At 43.7% G+C, this 12118-nt stretch overlaps 2 protein-coding genes across 4 annotated transcripts in view; one reads left to right on the top strand and one right to left on the bottom strand.

Annotated features, from left to right (window-relative positions):
• psmd11b (proteasome 26S subunit, non-ATPase 11b) overlaps positions 1-1030 on the bottom strand; it is a 76828-nt gene extending 75798 nt beyond the window's left edge. For all 3 annotated transcript variants that reach the window (XM_084001916.1, XM_084001914.1, XM_084001915.1), the window contains exon 1: positions 898-1030. In XM_084001916.1, the coding sequence (XP_083858042.1) occupies positions 898-988 (91 nt within the window). In that variant the 5' untranslated portion in view covers positions 989-1030. The remainder of the gene's footprint in view (positions 1-897) is intronic.
• A 2005-nt stretch (positions 1031-3035) lies between these two features.
• cdk5r1b (cyclin dependent kinase 5, regulatory subunit 1b (p35)) lies at positions 3036-8886 on the top strand. Its single transcript, XM_084001843.1, has 2 exons — positions 3036-3320; positions 4498-8886. The coding sequence occupies exon 2, from the start codon at positions 4726-4728 to the stop codon at positions 5632-5634; it is 909 nt and encodes a 302-aa protein (XP_083857969.1). The 5' UTR covers positions 3036-3320; positions 4498-4725; the 3' UTR covers positions 5635-8886.
• The last annotated feature ends 3232 nt before the right edge of the window (positions 8887-12118 follow it).

The following is a 12118-nucleotide window of genomic DNA, read 5'->3' as shown; positions in this document are numbered from 1 at the left end:
GAAAAGTAGAAAATGCAGATCACATTTCTTAAAAATGGATTTATATGTCAAAAGCCCAAACATATGACTTTTATATAAAGCAGAGAGTCCTCACGTTAAGAAGGAATAAGTGAATGTTTGGCTTTTTGGATAATAAATGACTTCATTGAAATGTAAGTACTTTTCTGTCAAATTGCAAATAAATGTAATTTACCGCCATACTGAGAACAAAATCAATGTTTTGTCACGACATTCACACTCGAGAAGGGTTACACCGTGGAGCCTGGACAGCCTGAGAGCTAGCGGGCTGTAGTGACAAGGCGATTTGAGTGATTCCTATGGGAAATGTAAGACCTGTTTACAGTAACGTTATATCCTTATGCCATTTATATGCTATTTTTTGGGGGCGCAACTATAAAACACACAGACAACGACAGCCACTTAGTAATACGTGTCCTCGTTAATAACACAATATGTAGCAACAAGTTCTTTAAAGTGTTGCCTTAATTGTTTTGACGAAACGGGGTCTGAACGCTTTTGACAACAAGCTAAAGACGTTAGCCGCGACAGCAATCATGCTAACATGACATGTCTCGAGTAGAGCTAACAGTAGCTAGCTTAAAAACGGCGTTTACATGTCACAACACGGGACACAACTACAAACGGTCAAAAACATAACACAGCCGCCGACTACTACATATTTTACGCCAAGGCCTACAGTTAGCTAAATCGCTAACGGGGCTAACATCCACTAGCAGTTGCCGTTACCCACCGTTCAGCAGTGAGTCAGCACCGGCTCCTGCTATTGAACGCCACTAGCTAGCAGGCTAACCTCGTCGCCTAACACTGACCGAGAGACGGCCAGTTACGGCCGTCAAAGGAACCGTGTTTACCTGAAAACCTCGGCCGAACACCTACCTATTGAATGGAGGATGTCGATAGAGGCGTTGCGGTCCGTGCTAATGAGAGACTGGGCTCTCTGAAACTCAACCACTGCTGCAGCCGCCATCTTCCTTATTCAAATACTGCTTGAATGAAAATTACGTGCGGGGACCACGTTACCTAGCGTATCGTGACGTTGGCGTGTGACTTGCATGTCGGGAGTTAAAGATTTGTGGGAAATGTAGTAATATTAGAACAGGGGTCGTAAACATGTACCAAAGGCTCATTTAGCTTCGCATTAGATTGGTAGGTGCGTTTACCATGTAGTTAATGCAATTTGTTTTTGTCATAATGGAACCAGGCCGATGTTGGAGATCTTCAATGCAGTGTTAATAATGTACTAAAAACATTTATATAGACATACCGAATAAAGGCTTTGAATCATCCTTTAAACATGTTGTTTTTCTTTATCAATATTTGGTATAGGCAATGCCATAATGAACCTACTTCGAATCTATCTGTCACAACAGCAAAATTAAGCCATTCTTCAAACTTAATGTCCACAACATTAAGATTCATACACTTAATTCATGATACAGCCGATGCAAATTCATCACAGAGCCACTAATGTTTTCCCAAATCCAATATTTTGTGCTAATATTCAATAGTTTTGATCATAATAAGACAGAAAAGTCCATTAATTATTGTATTCTTGATGGGAAAGCATCTAAAGCAGTACTTCATACAATCATAGAATACACAACACAAAAACCCTCCTATGAAACCGCAGGCTAAATGGAAAATAGCCAATAATTTGTGTGTGTGTGTGTATATATATATATATATATATATATATATATATATATATATATATATATATATATAATATATATATATGTGCGTCTGGAGTCCAAAAGGGCCACCCTTGCACTGATAATGGATGACTGGCTGATATCCAGCAAAATGATGGTCCGACTATTTCTGATAATGGACTACACAGACACAAATCCCTATAAGAGGAAGATATCGACCATTGAGCTTACTGTAACACAAAGGTAAAGGCTACTGAGACTATAGAACCACGGAGCTTGGCTCCCAACTCACTTACGTAAGTGCTTACCATGTAGTTAATGCAATTTGTTTTTGTCATAATGGAACCAGGCCGATGTTGGAGATCTTCAATGCAGTGTTAATAATGTACTAAAAACATTTATATAGACATACCGAATAAAGGCTTTGAATCATCCTTTAAACATGTTGTTTTTCTTTATCAATATTTGGTATAGGCAATGCCATAATGAACCTACTTCGAATCTATCTGTCACAACAGCAAAATTAAGCCATTCTTCAAACTTAATGTCCACAACATTAAGATTCATACACTTAATTCATGATACAGCCGATGCAAATTCATCACAGAGCCACTAATGTTTTCCCAAATCCAATATTTTGTGCTAATATTCAATAGTTTTGATCATAATAAGACAGAAAAGTCCATTAATTATTGTATTCTTGATGGGAAAGCATCTAAAGCAGTACTTCATACAATCATAGAATACACAACACAAAAACCCTCCTATGAAACCGCAGGCTAAATGGAAAATAGCCAATAATTTGTGTGTGTGTGTGTATATATATATATATATATATATATATATATATATATATATATATATATATATATATATATATATATATTATATATATATATGTGCGTCTGGAGTCCAAAAGGGCCACCCTTGCACTGATAATGGATGACTGGCTGATATCCAGCAAAATGATGGTCCGACTATTTCTGATAATGGACTACACAGACACAAATCCCTATAAGAGGAAGATATCGACCATTGAGCTTACTGTAACACAAAGGTAAAGGCTACTGAGACTATAGAACCACGGAGCTTGGCTCCCAACTCACTTACGTAAGTGCTTACAGGTGAATGGTGTCGATGAGCCGAGGTTAGAATGGTGCCGTGAAGAAAAACATCATCGGAGTTCACAGGGTGCATGCGCGCTTTGCATGCGTGTGTGTGTGTGCGCGTGTGTAGGCGGAGTTGTTCCACCGCGCACAGAGCGCAGAGCGGCGCCCCACCACCGCCTTTGCGTCAACCTTCCTCCTCACACAGTCACACAACAGCAACATCAGCCTCTTCGCAGCATCCGCATCTCGCGGCCAGGAGGAGCAGGCGCACATCTTCATCCCAGCATCCATTCCACCACTGCCCGCCATCGTCTGCGCACCGCCGACACCAGGCGTGCTCATCCACCACTTGCTTGTTTGTTTTTTTCTCTCTGTGTGTGTGTGTGCGCGCGCCTTGGCTCGGATTACTTTTCCCTTTGTTGCATTTATATTCTCGGAGATGTTTTTTTGTTTTTATCGCGTCTTGTGAGGAAAAACAAAACAAGACTCAGCACACCATCGCCCCGCCGCGCATTTCTATTCTCGTTGAGCAGATCTGGTGAGTTGTCTTTTCATTCGTGGTGCAGGAGGTCAGATTGTGCAGATTTGTGGACGGCGTTATATTTGAAAACACATGACGTGCAGCTACATCGAATAATGGAAATTTGGCAATAGATTGGCAGAAATCAGGCGATCAGAATGCACCGACATGTTGTGAAATATTAACGGATAGGAAAGGGTGGAAACGAGGATTTTCTTTATTTCTAAGCCACCGCCTATGATGGCCAGCCTTCGCTCATTTCGACGCTCGGTTTCAGCACCACGGAGAGCGCCACAGCTCCCCATCACACAGCAGGAAGTCCGCCGCATCCCTTCTTCCTTCCTCAGCCCTGTCGCATTAAAAAGCTCACGTCTTTCTAAATGTTCTCAATCCGCGGGGCTGAATCCCAGCTGACAACAGCGCGATGGAATGAAGCAGCTTTGGATGATGATGCTCAAGCGAGCAAAGTTGATCCCATCGTCATGTACCGCAGCGAAACCCGCAAAAAATAAATACATTTAAAAAAAGAAGCGCACATCTCTTTGATTATCTATTCTAACAGAGAAGGGAGGTAATTGCACGACCTTGGATGTGCGCTTTAATATGCATCAAACGCGACCTTCACCTTCCCGTTAAGGTGTTTATGTCTTCCATTTTGGTGAGAGGGGGTGGCGCGTGGTTCGGCGGCCATTGAAATATGGCTCCCTCTTATGAAATTTATGGATTTACCACACAGGAACCATCTAAATCATACAATGAATAGTTGATGTTCAGTCACTGTTATTATTATTATTATTATTATGATTATTATTTTTCTGTATAGCCTATGCAGTATCTCCTGCATCTTCATAAATTCAGGGTGCTTATTACTCAGATCATTTGCAGCAAGGAGGGATCTATACTGGTTGAATTAATTAGAATACGCTATATAGGCTGATCCATTCCGCCACTTACTGAGTCCAATCAATAGTGGTAAAAAGCCAGAGGCACAGTCAGATAAACCACTCATGCACACAGTCATGAGGACGTTATAGAAGTGATAATCATGGTATTATCTGATGGATGCTGAATACAAAATCTAACATGAGATCAAATGCTTTTTTATTGTTGTTGTTGTTATTTGTAAACTAATAATGGGTAATAACGGATGCTTCACCAATTATTTTTCCTGATTATTGATCTTTTCTGCTTCCAGCGAGTGGGCATCAGGAGACGCAGACGGGGAGCTGAAACCCAGCAGAGACGTTTCAGTCCAGGTGGTCGTTATCAGATCGCTTCCTCAACTAGATGCCCAACGGCAGCTAGCCGGGACTCCCAGAAGCATAGAGGCTTTGAGACCCTCTGGATCCCCCCCCTGGCAGACCCTCCTCTGACCCAGTGCGGCTGAAGCCCCTGGACGCCTCCCCCCCCTCACACAGTCACCATGGGAACCGTGCTGTCTTTGTCACCTAGCTACCGAAAGGCGGCTCTCTTTGAGGATGGGCCGGCCACCGTGGGCCACTACACGGCCGTCCAGAACAGCAAGAACGCCAAAGACAAGAACCTGAAGCGCCACTCGCTCATCAATGTGCTCCCGTGGAAGCGGATCGTAGCGGTGTCGGCCAAGAAGAAAGGCTCCAAGAAGGTGCAGCCCAACGGCACCTACCAGAACAATGTCACCCACCTGAACAATGAAAACCTGAAGAAGTCGCAGTCGTGCGCTAACCTGTCCACCTTCACCCAGGATCAGAGCACTCCGGCTCTCACCAAGGCATCCAACAACACAGTATCGTCCGTCAAGAAGGCCCCTCTGACCAACTCCAATGTGGCCCCCGGGACCCCGAAGAGAGTGATCGTCCAGGCCTCCACCAGCGAGCTGCTGCGCTGCCTCGGGGAGTTCCTGTGCCGGCGTTGTTACCGGCTGAAACACCTGTCCCCCACCGATCCGGTGCTGTGGCTGCGCAGCGTGGACCGCTCCCTGCTGCTGCAGGGCTGGCAGGACCAGGGCTTCATCACACCTGCAAACGTGGTCTTCGTCTACATGCTGTGCCGCGACGTGGTCTCCTCCGAGGTGGCCACGGAGCACGAGCTGCAGGCCGTGCTGCTCACCTGCCTCTACCTGTCCTACTCCTACATGGGCAACGAGATCTCCTACCCCCTCAAGCCCTTCCTGGTGGAGAGCTCCAAGGAGACCTTCTGGGACCGCTGCCTATCCATCATCAACCTGATGAGCGCAAAGATGCTCCAGATCAATTCCGACCCGCACTACTTCACTCAGGTGTTCGCCGACCTGAAGAACGAGAGCCAGAAGGAGGAGGAGAGGAGCCGCCTGCTCATCGGCCTGGACCGGTGAGGGGATGCTGGGGGGGTGGAGGAGAGGGGTCAGGGGAGGTGGGGCATACTCCAGTCTGGCATTTTGACGAGATTACTTGTAATGCTATTTATTTATTTATTGTGGTCCAAAATCGGAGGGGATCTAATTAGGAAGTGTTTGATATGTAATTATCAAAGCCAAAATTCTATTTTCAAACAAGCAAACAATCTAAAGTTGGATTATCTGCAGATGAAAGCTTTTTTTGACGATATATAAACAAAAGAAAATGCCAGACTTGGGTAAATCCTTAGTGAACATGCAGGTATATATACATCTATATATATATCTATATGAAATACTGGAAATCGTAAAAAAACAAACAAAAAAACAGACAAACAAACATTAGAAAAGGAAGCAAACATCTACAGCAATGAATGTGGCGAGGACTGAGGCTGCGTCAGCCTGCCAGCGACCTTCTGACTGTTGGACGATGTGATGTACGCTGGCGAGGGCGAGGGCTTTCTTCACGCATCAAGGATGAACGGGGCCCCCGGCTGCAAACTGGCTCTTTGGAACGCCAGCACCACGTCCCTCGGTTCAGTCGGATACCACTGGACTTCTGTTTTGTTTTTGTTTGTTGCTGCGATGCATATCTGAGAGAACAGCAGGGCCCATCGATGCTGGATCCATATTTTTGTGGGTTTCTGTTCTTTTGGCTCTACGTGAGGACTCGTGCTGTACAAAGGGGGAGACTGGATGGACGATAAGCAGAATGCTGCATTGTGGGACTTTCAACAGCCGGAGGACGTACGATGAGTGGTCATGCTGTGTGTGTGTTCGGAAACCTGCTTTATTTTCATCTAGAAGAAAAAAAAATAAACCAACAAGTTAATGGATGTTTTACTTCCCCAGAGGCTTACACCTATGGCGGCTTATTTATTGCTTTTCTGGAACAAGTTTTCTTTGATTTCTTTCTTTTTTTTCTTTTTTACTTAGAAATGTAATGTTTTGCACGTGTGCCATGCAATTTTTTCAGCGTTTCCAGGAGGGAAGGAACAATTCTGACTTTTTCTTCTTTTTACTTGATTCGTAAACCAACTGCATCTGCATTAGAGAATGCCGTGAACAAAGTGACACTAGTTTATTTAGCTATGCTTGCTAAAATAGGCTATTTGTTTACCAGGGAAATTCTTTTTGTACTTTTGTCGATCTCTTGGAATGATGTTTTGATTCTTTCGTGCTTATGATTCAGCATAGATAATGTTAAATACAGTGCCATATCTTTGATGAAAAAAATCCCACAGGTCTGAGAACACTGAAACACTGTACCGGTTGGCCAGCTGTGGAGCGATGGGATGGATTTTCATTTACTACTAACTACTTACTGACACCTAATTTATTGCCATTTGCGTATTTATTTAGGCATATTTAATGGGAATGAAAGATCGGGAGAGACTTTGGAAAGGGAAGGACGTGAGGAGGTTGGGTTCGCTGGTGTAGAAGGTGTTGCTCCTCTTTGGTGGGAATGACGATTGATGTGGTTTATGCAAATGAATGTTGCGTGGTTTTATTGATGAATACCTGATTAAAAACAACCCATGTTAAATCTGACCAATGCCAAAGTGACAAGGACACCTTGACAGAACACATCATTGACCTTGTCCTCAAAGACAAAGCCCTCATAAACCAGCTTCTTGTCCCGCACGAGGAGCTGACCGATCGTGCCGTCCCACATATCAGACAGAGAACAGCACACTTTTCCGGGGGACGACGACACTCGTTCAGCATCGCTGCAGAAAAGCACAGCTAACCTTGAGGGTAATCCATCAGCGTCACCTCGGTGTAAATCGAATGTGAGCCGGCCAGGCTGCAGGGGACGAGGCCTCCATGGGACTTTTTAACACTGCAGTGTGCAAAACCGCCACAAACAAAACAGAAAACGTGCAGAACAGTTTCTGTCTCTGTAATGAACCCAATCATTGGATTGGCTATGACGAATGTTTTTAATGGTTTTCACATTCATCTCAAAACCAGCATTTTTGCACTTCCGGTTCCCTCGTCTCAAAGTCAGTGTGGTTTTTAAAGCTTTAAAAAAAGTCGTTACTAACAGATGGCTAAATGAGACTACAAAACGTCATCGTGCTGAACACTAGTGCGCCTTTAGCTTAGCGGTGGTGATGCACGGTCATGTGACTGTGGTGTAGTTTCTTTTACAGCCTTACGTTACCTTTTTACTTCCGCCAATTGGCGCTTCAAAAAATCGTAATTGGTGTCGACTTCTGAAGATTATCACACGTTTGTTTGCCACAGAAGTTATTTTCTGCAACAAACAGAAATCCAGTTTTTCCCACCTTTTTGTCGAGGGAACCTGCATGATGCTTACTTTATGGTTGGCCTGCAAAAATGGCGCCGTCCCTGCAGCACTGAAGAGACGAACGCTCGCTTTCTTTCTTTGGCAGCGTTATGAGAACTCCGCCTGAAAGGCTTAATGGAGCGGTCGTGCCAACAAAAAGGCTCCTGTCATCTTTCTTAAGTCGTTCCCAGAGAAAGTGAAGTGTTCGACTCCAAGGAAATGTGCAGCTGTGTCGGTGGCTGAGCTGTGGGACTGTTGCTGCCCGTGTGGAGGTCGACCAGTGAGAGAAAGTTCATTTGGAGTGTTTGTACTGGCACGTTGGGAGGACACGCACCTTGGATGGGCTTCTGTTCTGGCAGAAAAAAAATCAGGGCGTTTTGGGATAAAGGGCCTCCAGAAGAGACCCTGTATCTTTTCTTTCCTCCACATCCACTTTAAACCCCCCGACTCACTTGAAATGTGCCATTTCTTTTCTCTCCCCACTTTGCATCATTGAGTAGTTGTTTGAGAAAATACTTTCAAAACCTTAATAAAATATGAAAAAAAAAGACTCAAGTAATAGTTCAAGATTTCTGTCGAATTCTTTTCTGTATCTTGTTGCGTACTTTGTAGATAATAATAAAAAAGACGAAACAGTGGTTAAAAAACTTCAAAAAGGGATTTCAAATGGCCGCATGTGTGTGTGAATGTGTGTGTGGATGACAAGCGTTTTATTTGTACAGAGGAATGTGTGACATGTTGTTTTCTTATGGACATGGAGCCACACTGGGACTAGGACTTAGTTTTTCTCTTGGTGGGGTTGTTTTGTTATTTTTTTGGTGGGGGAGAAAAGACAAAAAAGCTGTTACTGTAATTGAAACTTTTTTTTCAGTTAGTTTCTGCTTATTTTAATTTATTTTTGTACTGTGATGGAAAAATAAAATGCACTGATCGTTCAAGGCCACTTGTCTTTTTGTGCTTCCAGACTGGTGAGACCTTTCATCAAAAAAAAAACAGGACGCAATGCTAAAAACCTCTTAAAATGAATAAAGGAATAAATGATTGTTTATACTGGAAGCTGCCCAGTACAGCCACCAGTCAGACCTCTGGAGCTTGATGGGTAACTTGGGGGGGCTTAATCCACCTGAACTCCAACTGACTCCTGTGTGTGTGACTACAATGGGAAAACTTAAATTGCATCGGACAAAATAATGTAAACACAGCGAAGGAATCTGATGAGCAACAAATTCTCATTGTAACCAAAACAGTGCAGCGTTTCACTCTTCACCATTTACCCAGTTGTAGAAACCGAAGGCCAAAAATATATCGCACACTTATCTCAAGCTCCGACATTCTGAAAAGATATTTTCTGTCTTCTTTGTTTGCTTGCTAACTGGTGTTCATGTTTTCTCCATCGCATCGCTTAATGACTAAAAATGTGTGTATAATATTTAGAATGTTTATTTTTTCCTCTGCAGTACTATGTCCTAGTTATATAGACCCCCCCCCCCCCCCCCCCCACACACACACACACACACACACACATTAATTTGGGTCACTTCACTCTGTCCATTAACTTCCATTTATTTAACCACTGGGTCAGTCAGCGCCATCTCACTTAGCCACTGCCCTTCACTACAGATAGTCATCCATCAACCAGTGGATTAACCCCCCCCCCCCCCCACATGATGGCTGATTCAGTGGCAGTGGGAAGCGATGTTGTCATGCCGACTGCAGGGGTTTTTGCCGTTCAGTCATCCGGTGAAACAGCTGTTAGTGGGCGGATTAACGATGTGCCACGTCACAGAGACATATTTGAGTTACCAGACTGATAACTTCTAACAGTTTGATCTGATCTCTCACACACACACACACACACACACACACACACACACACACACACACACACACACACACACACACACACACACACACACACACACACGACTCAAATCAGCTACTGATGCAAATAAATTTATTAATAAAATGATTAATGAAATATTTCTCATCAGGGAACACATATCGTGCATTTATACAGAATACATTTGCACAAAAATAGTATTACAACGGTGACGTCCCCTTTCTGATTTGGTCTGGATATTTACGGTAATCACAAGTAGGCAAAATATAAACTTAATATAAAATTAGGCACATAATGAATGGTGTACGGATTTTTTAGGGAATAAATTATGGAAAAGAAAATGGAATTTGTCTCCCTTTGGCGGACATGGACGGCCTTGATAACAGAAAACTAGAGGCAAAGAGAACTGTGAAGGGAAGAACACAATGGCACAAGTCTCCTTGTGTTGACATTCATATTTCATCCTCTTTTATGTCCATTCACAATGGAGAAATTAGGAAAAACTTGAGTATAATGGAAAAGTAATCTTCGCTGATGAGGTTTTAACACCAAAAACAAATAGTTGAAAGACAAATCTGATGATATTCCAGCAGTATTGTGTGTTTATCTGATGCATCACCATTGTTTCCCAAAAACTCATCAATGAGCCACACTGCTGCACCAAATGTGTATTAATACGCTGCTGAAATTAGTCCTTGACAAACACACCGTTTCCTTATGTTTGAGTAAGACTTGCTTAAAAACTACAATGACCAGCTGGTGTAGGTATCAACCTTGACCTTGAAAACGATCAAATAGTTGATTTGGGTGCATTTAGAAGTCTTTAAAGTAAAAGTAAAGAAGTCTTTGGTAAAGCAAACGGTAATGCTGCTAGTTAGCTAGCTTATTTCTAGCTAGTTAGCCAATGACGGCGATCATGCTCTTTGGTGAGTGTGCAACAGATGTGTTTGTTTAGAGACGAGTATTGTGTCCTTTGCGGTCACTCGGCTAGTACGAAAGAAAATGGTTTTACTGTTGGTTGTCATGGTGATACCGTTAGTGAGGCCGTGAAGAGTTGCCTCAGCTCACCAGGAAGAGAGCGACACGAAGCTCTAGCTCGTTAGCTTGTAGCATCTCCAGAACTAGCCAGCTGCCCGTTAGCTAGCTCGCTAATTCCACCCCGCTTGAATGCTAAACTGTGTTTTCCGACACTGTGACGAGTTACTTAGTTATATATTACTCATTTACTATGCAAGTAGTTACATTGTGTACATGGATCTGTTGGTTTTGGTCTTTTGGTGGGAATATGAACAATAGAGAAATATGATAACTTATCGTATTTACATTTGAGGTTTATTCAGCTTTGTCTCATCTTTTGTTTGTTGAGGCTCCTATTGTTCAACGTGTTGTCTTGTTGCTGGTGTAGTTTCCTTTTTTATTTCCATGCCTCCAGGACACAGAACGCAACGCAGGGGGAACGTCAAAAATCAAATCAAATAGGAGAACCTTCACTGCCCTGCAGGAGGGTAGAGTCAGGCCGACCGGGCGAGGGATTTGACAGAGGGAGAGAGGGAGGGAGAAGAAGAGGAGGCAAAGCCAGGCTTTGTTCAACAACCCCCCTTTTCGCCTTGAGAAAAAGGAAAACGAGGAGTACTGAAGTGAGAAGTGACACGGAGTCCATCCTAATGATGAGCAGTGAATAGCCGAGGAGGAGGAGGAGAAGCCCTGTGGAAAACTACCATGCTGAAGGATATGCAGAGCTGTGGTGTTGTAGTCCACACACACATCACAGGCCGCCTCCATTAATGTTCTTCCTCAACACACACACCATGACTTCATTTCTGCATCAGAGTGTCTCATGGTGACGAAGGTCGGCCGGCACGAAGCTGCGAGGTAGAACGGAGACTTGCCTCTGCACTTGCAAACTAATTAAGATAAATGACTTGTTCACACACAACTAGAGAGCCGTGTGCTACATCAAGCGATCGCTAACCAGTTTTTTTCCTCGTTGAAGTAAAGTCGACAAGCAGCGCCTCTTCAACTGGGCCAGATACCGAGGGAGCTCCGGTTCACCACCCTGGGCTGTCGCTGCTCGGCCCACACTCGCTGCTCTCCACTCGGGCTTTGCACCGAGACGAACCGGCCACGTGGCCGCGGGTGGCGAGGCGGAGAATGTGTGACATCTACTGTCACGGCGAGCCGATCATCAAGTAAACTCAAGGAATCATTTTAGTATCAAGGATCTAAATTCAACGACGAGGAAGACGCAATAAGTTACAAAGAGGTTCTGGAGCTTTTGACCATCACATCATCTTCATTCGAAAGAAAGACATTTTTTCTGAGCAAAGGAC

This window comes from Eutrigla gurnardus (assembly GCF_963514095.1).
Source record: "Eutrigla gurnardus genome assembly, chromosome: 22".
Lineage (NCBI taxonomy): Eukaryota > Metazoa > Chordata > Actinopteri > Perciformes > Triglidae > Eutrigla > Eutrigla gurnardus.
Note: the sequence above shows the minus strand (reverse complement) of the source record. Positions and strands in the feature narration are given on the sequence as shown.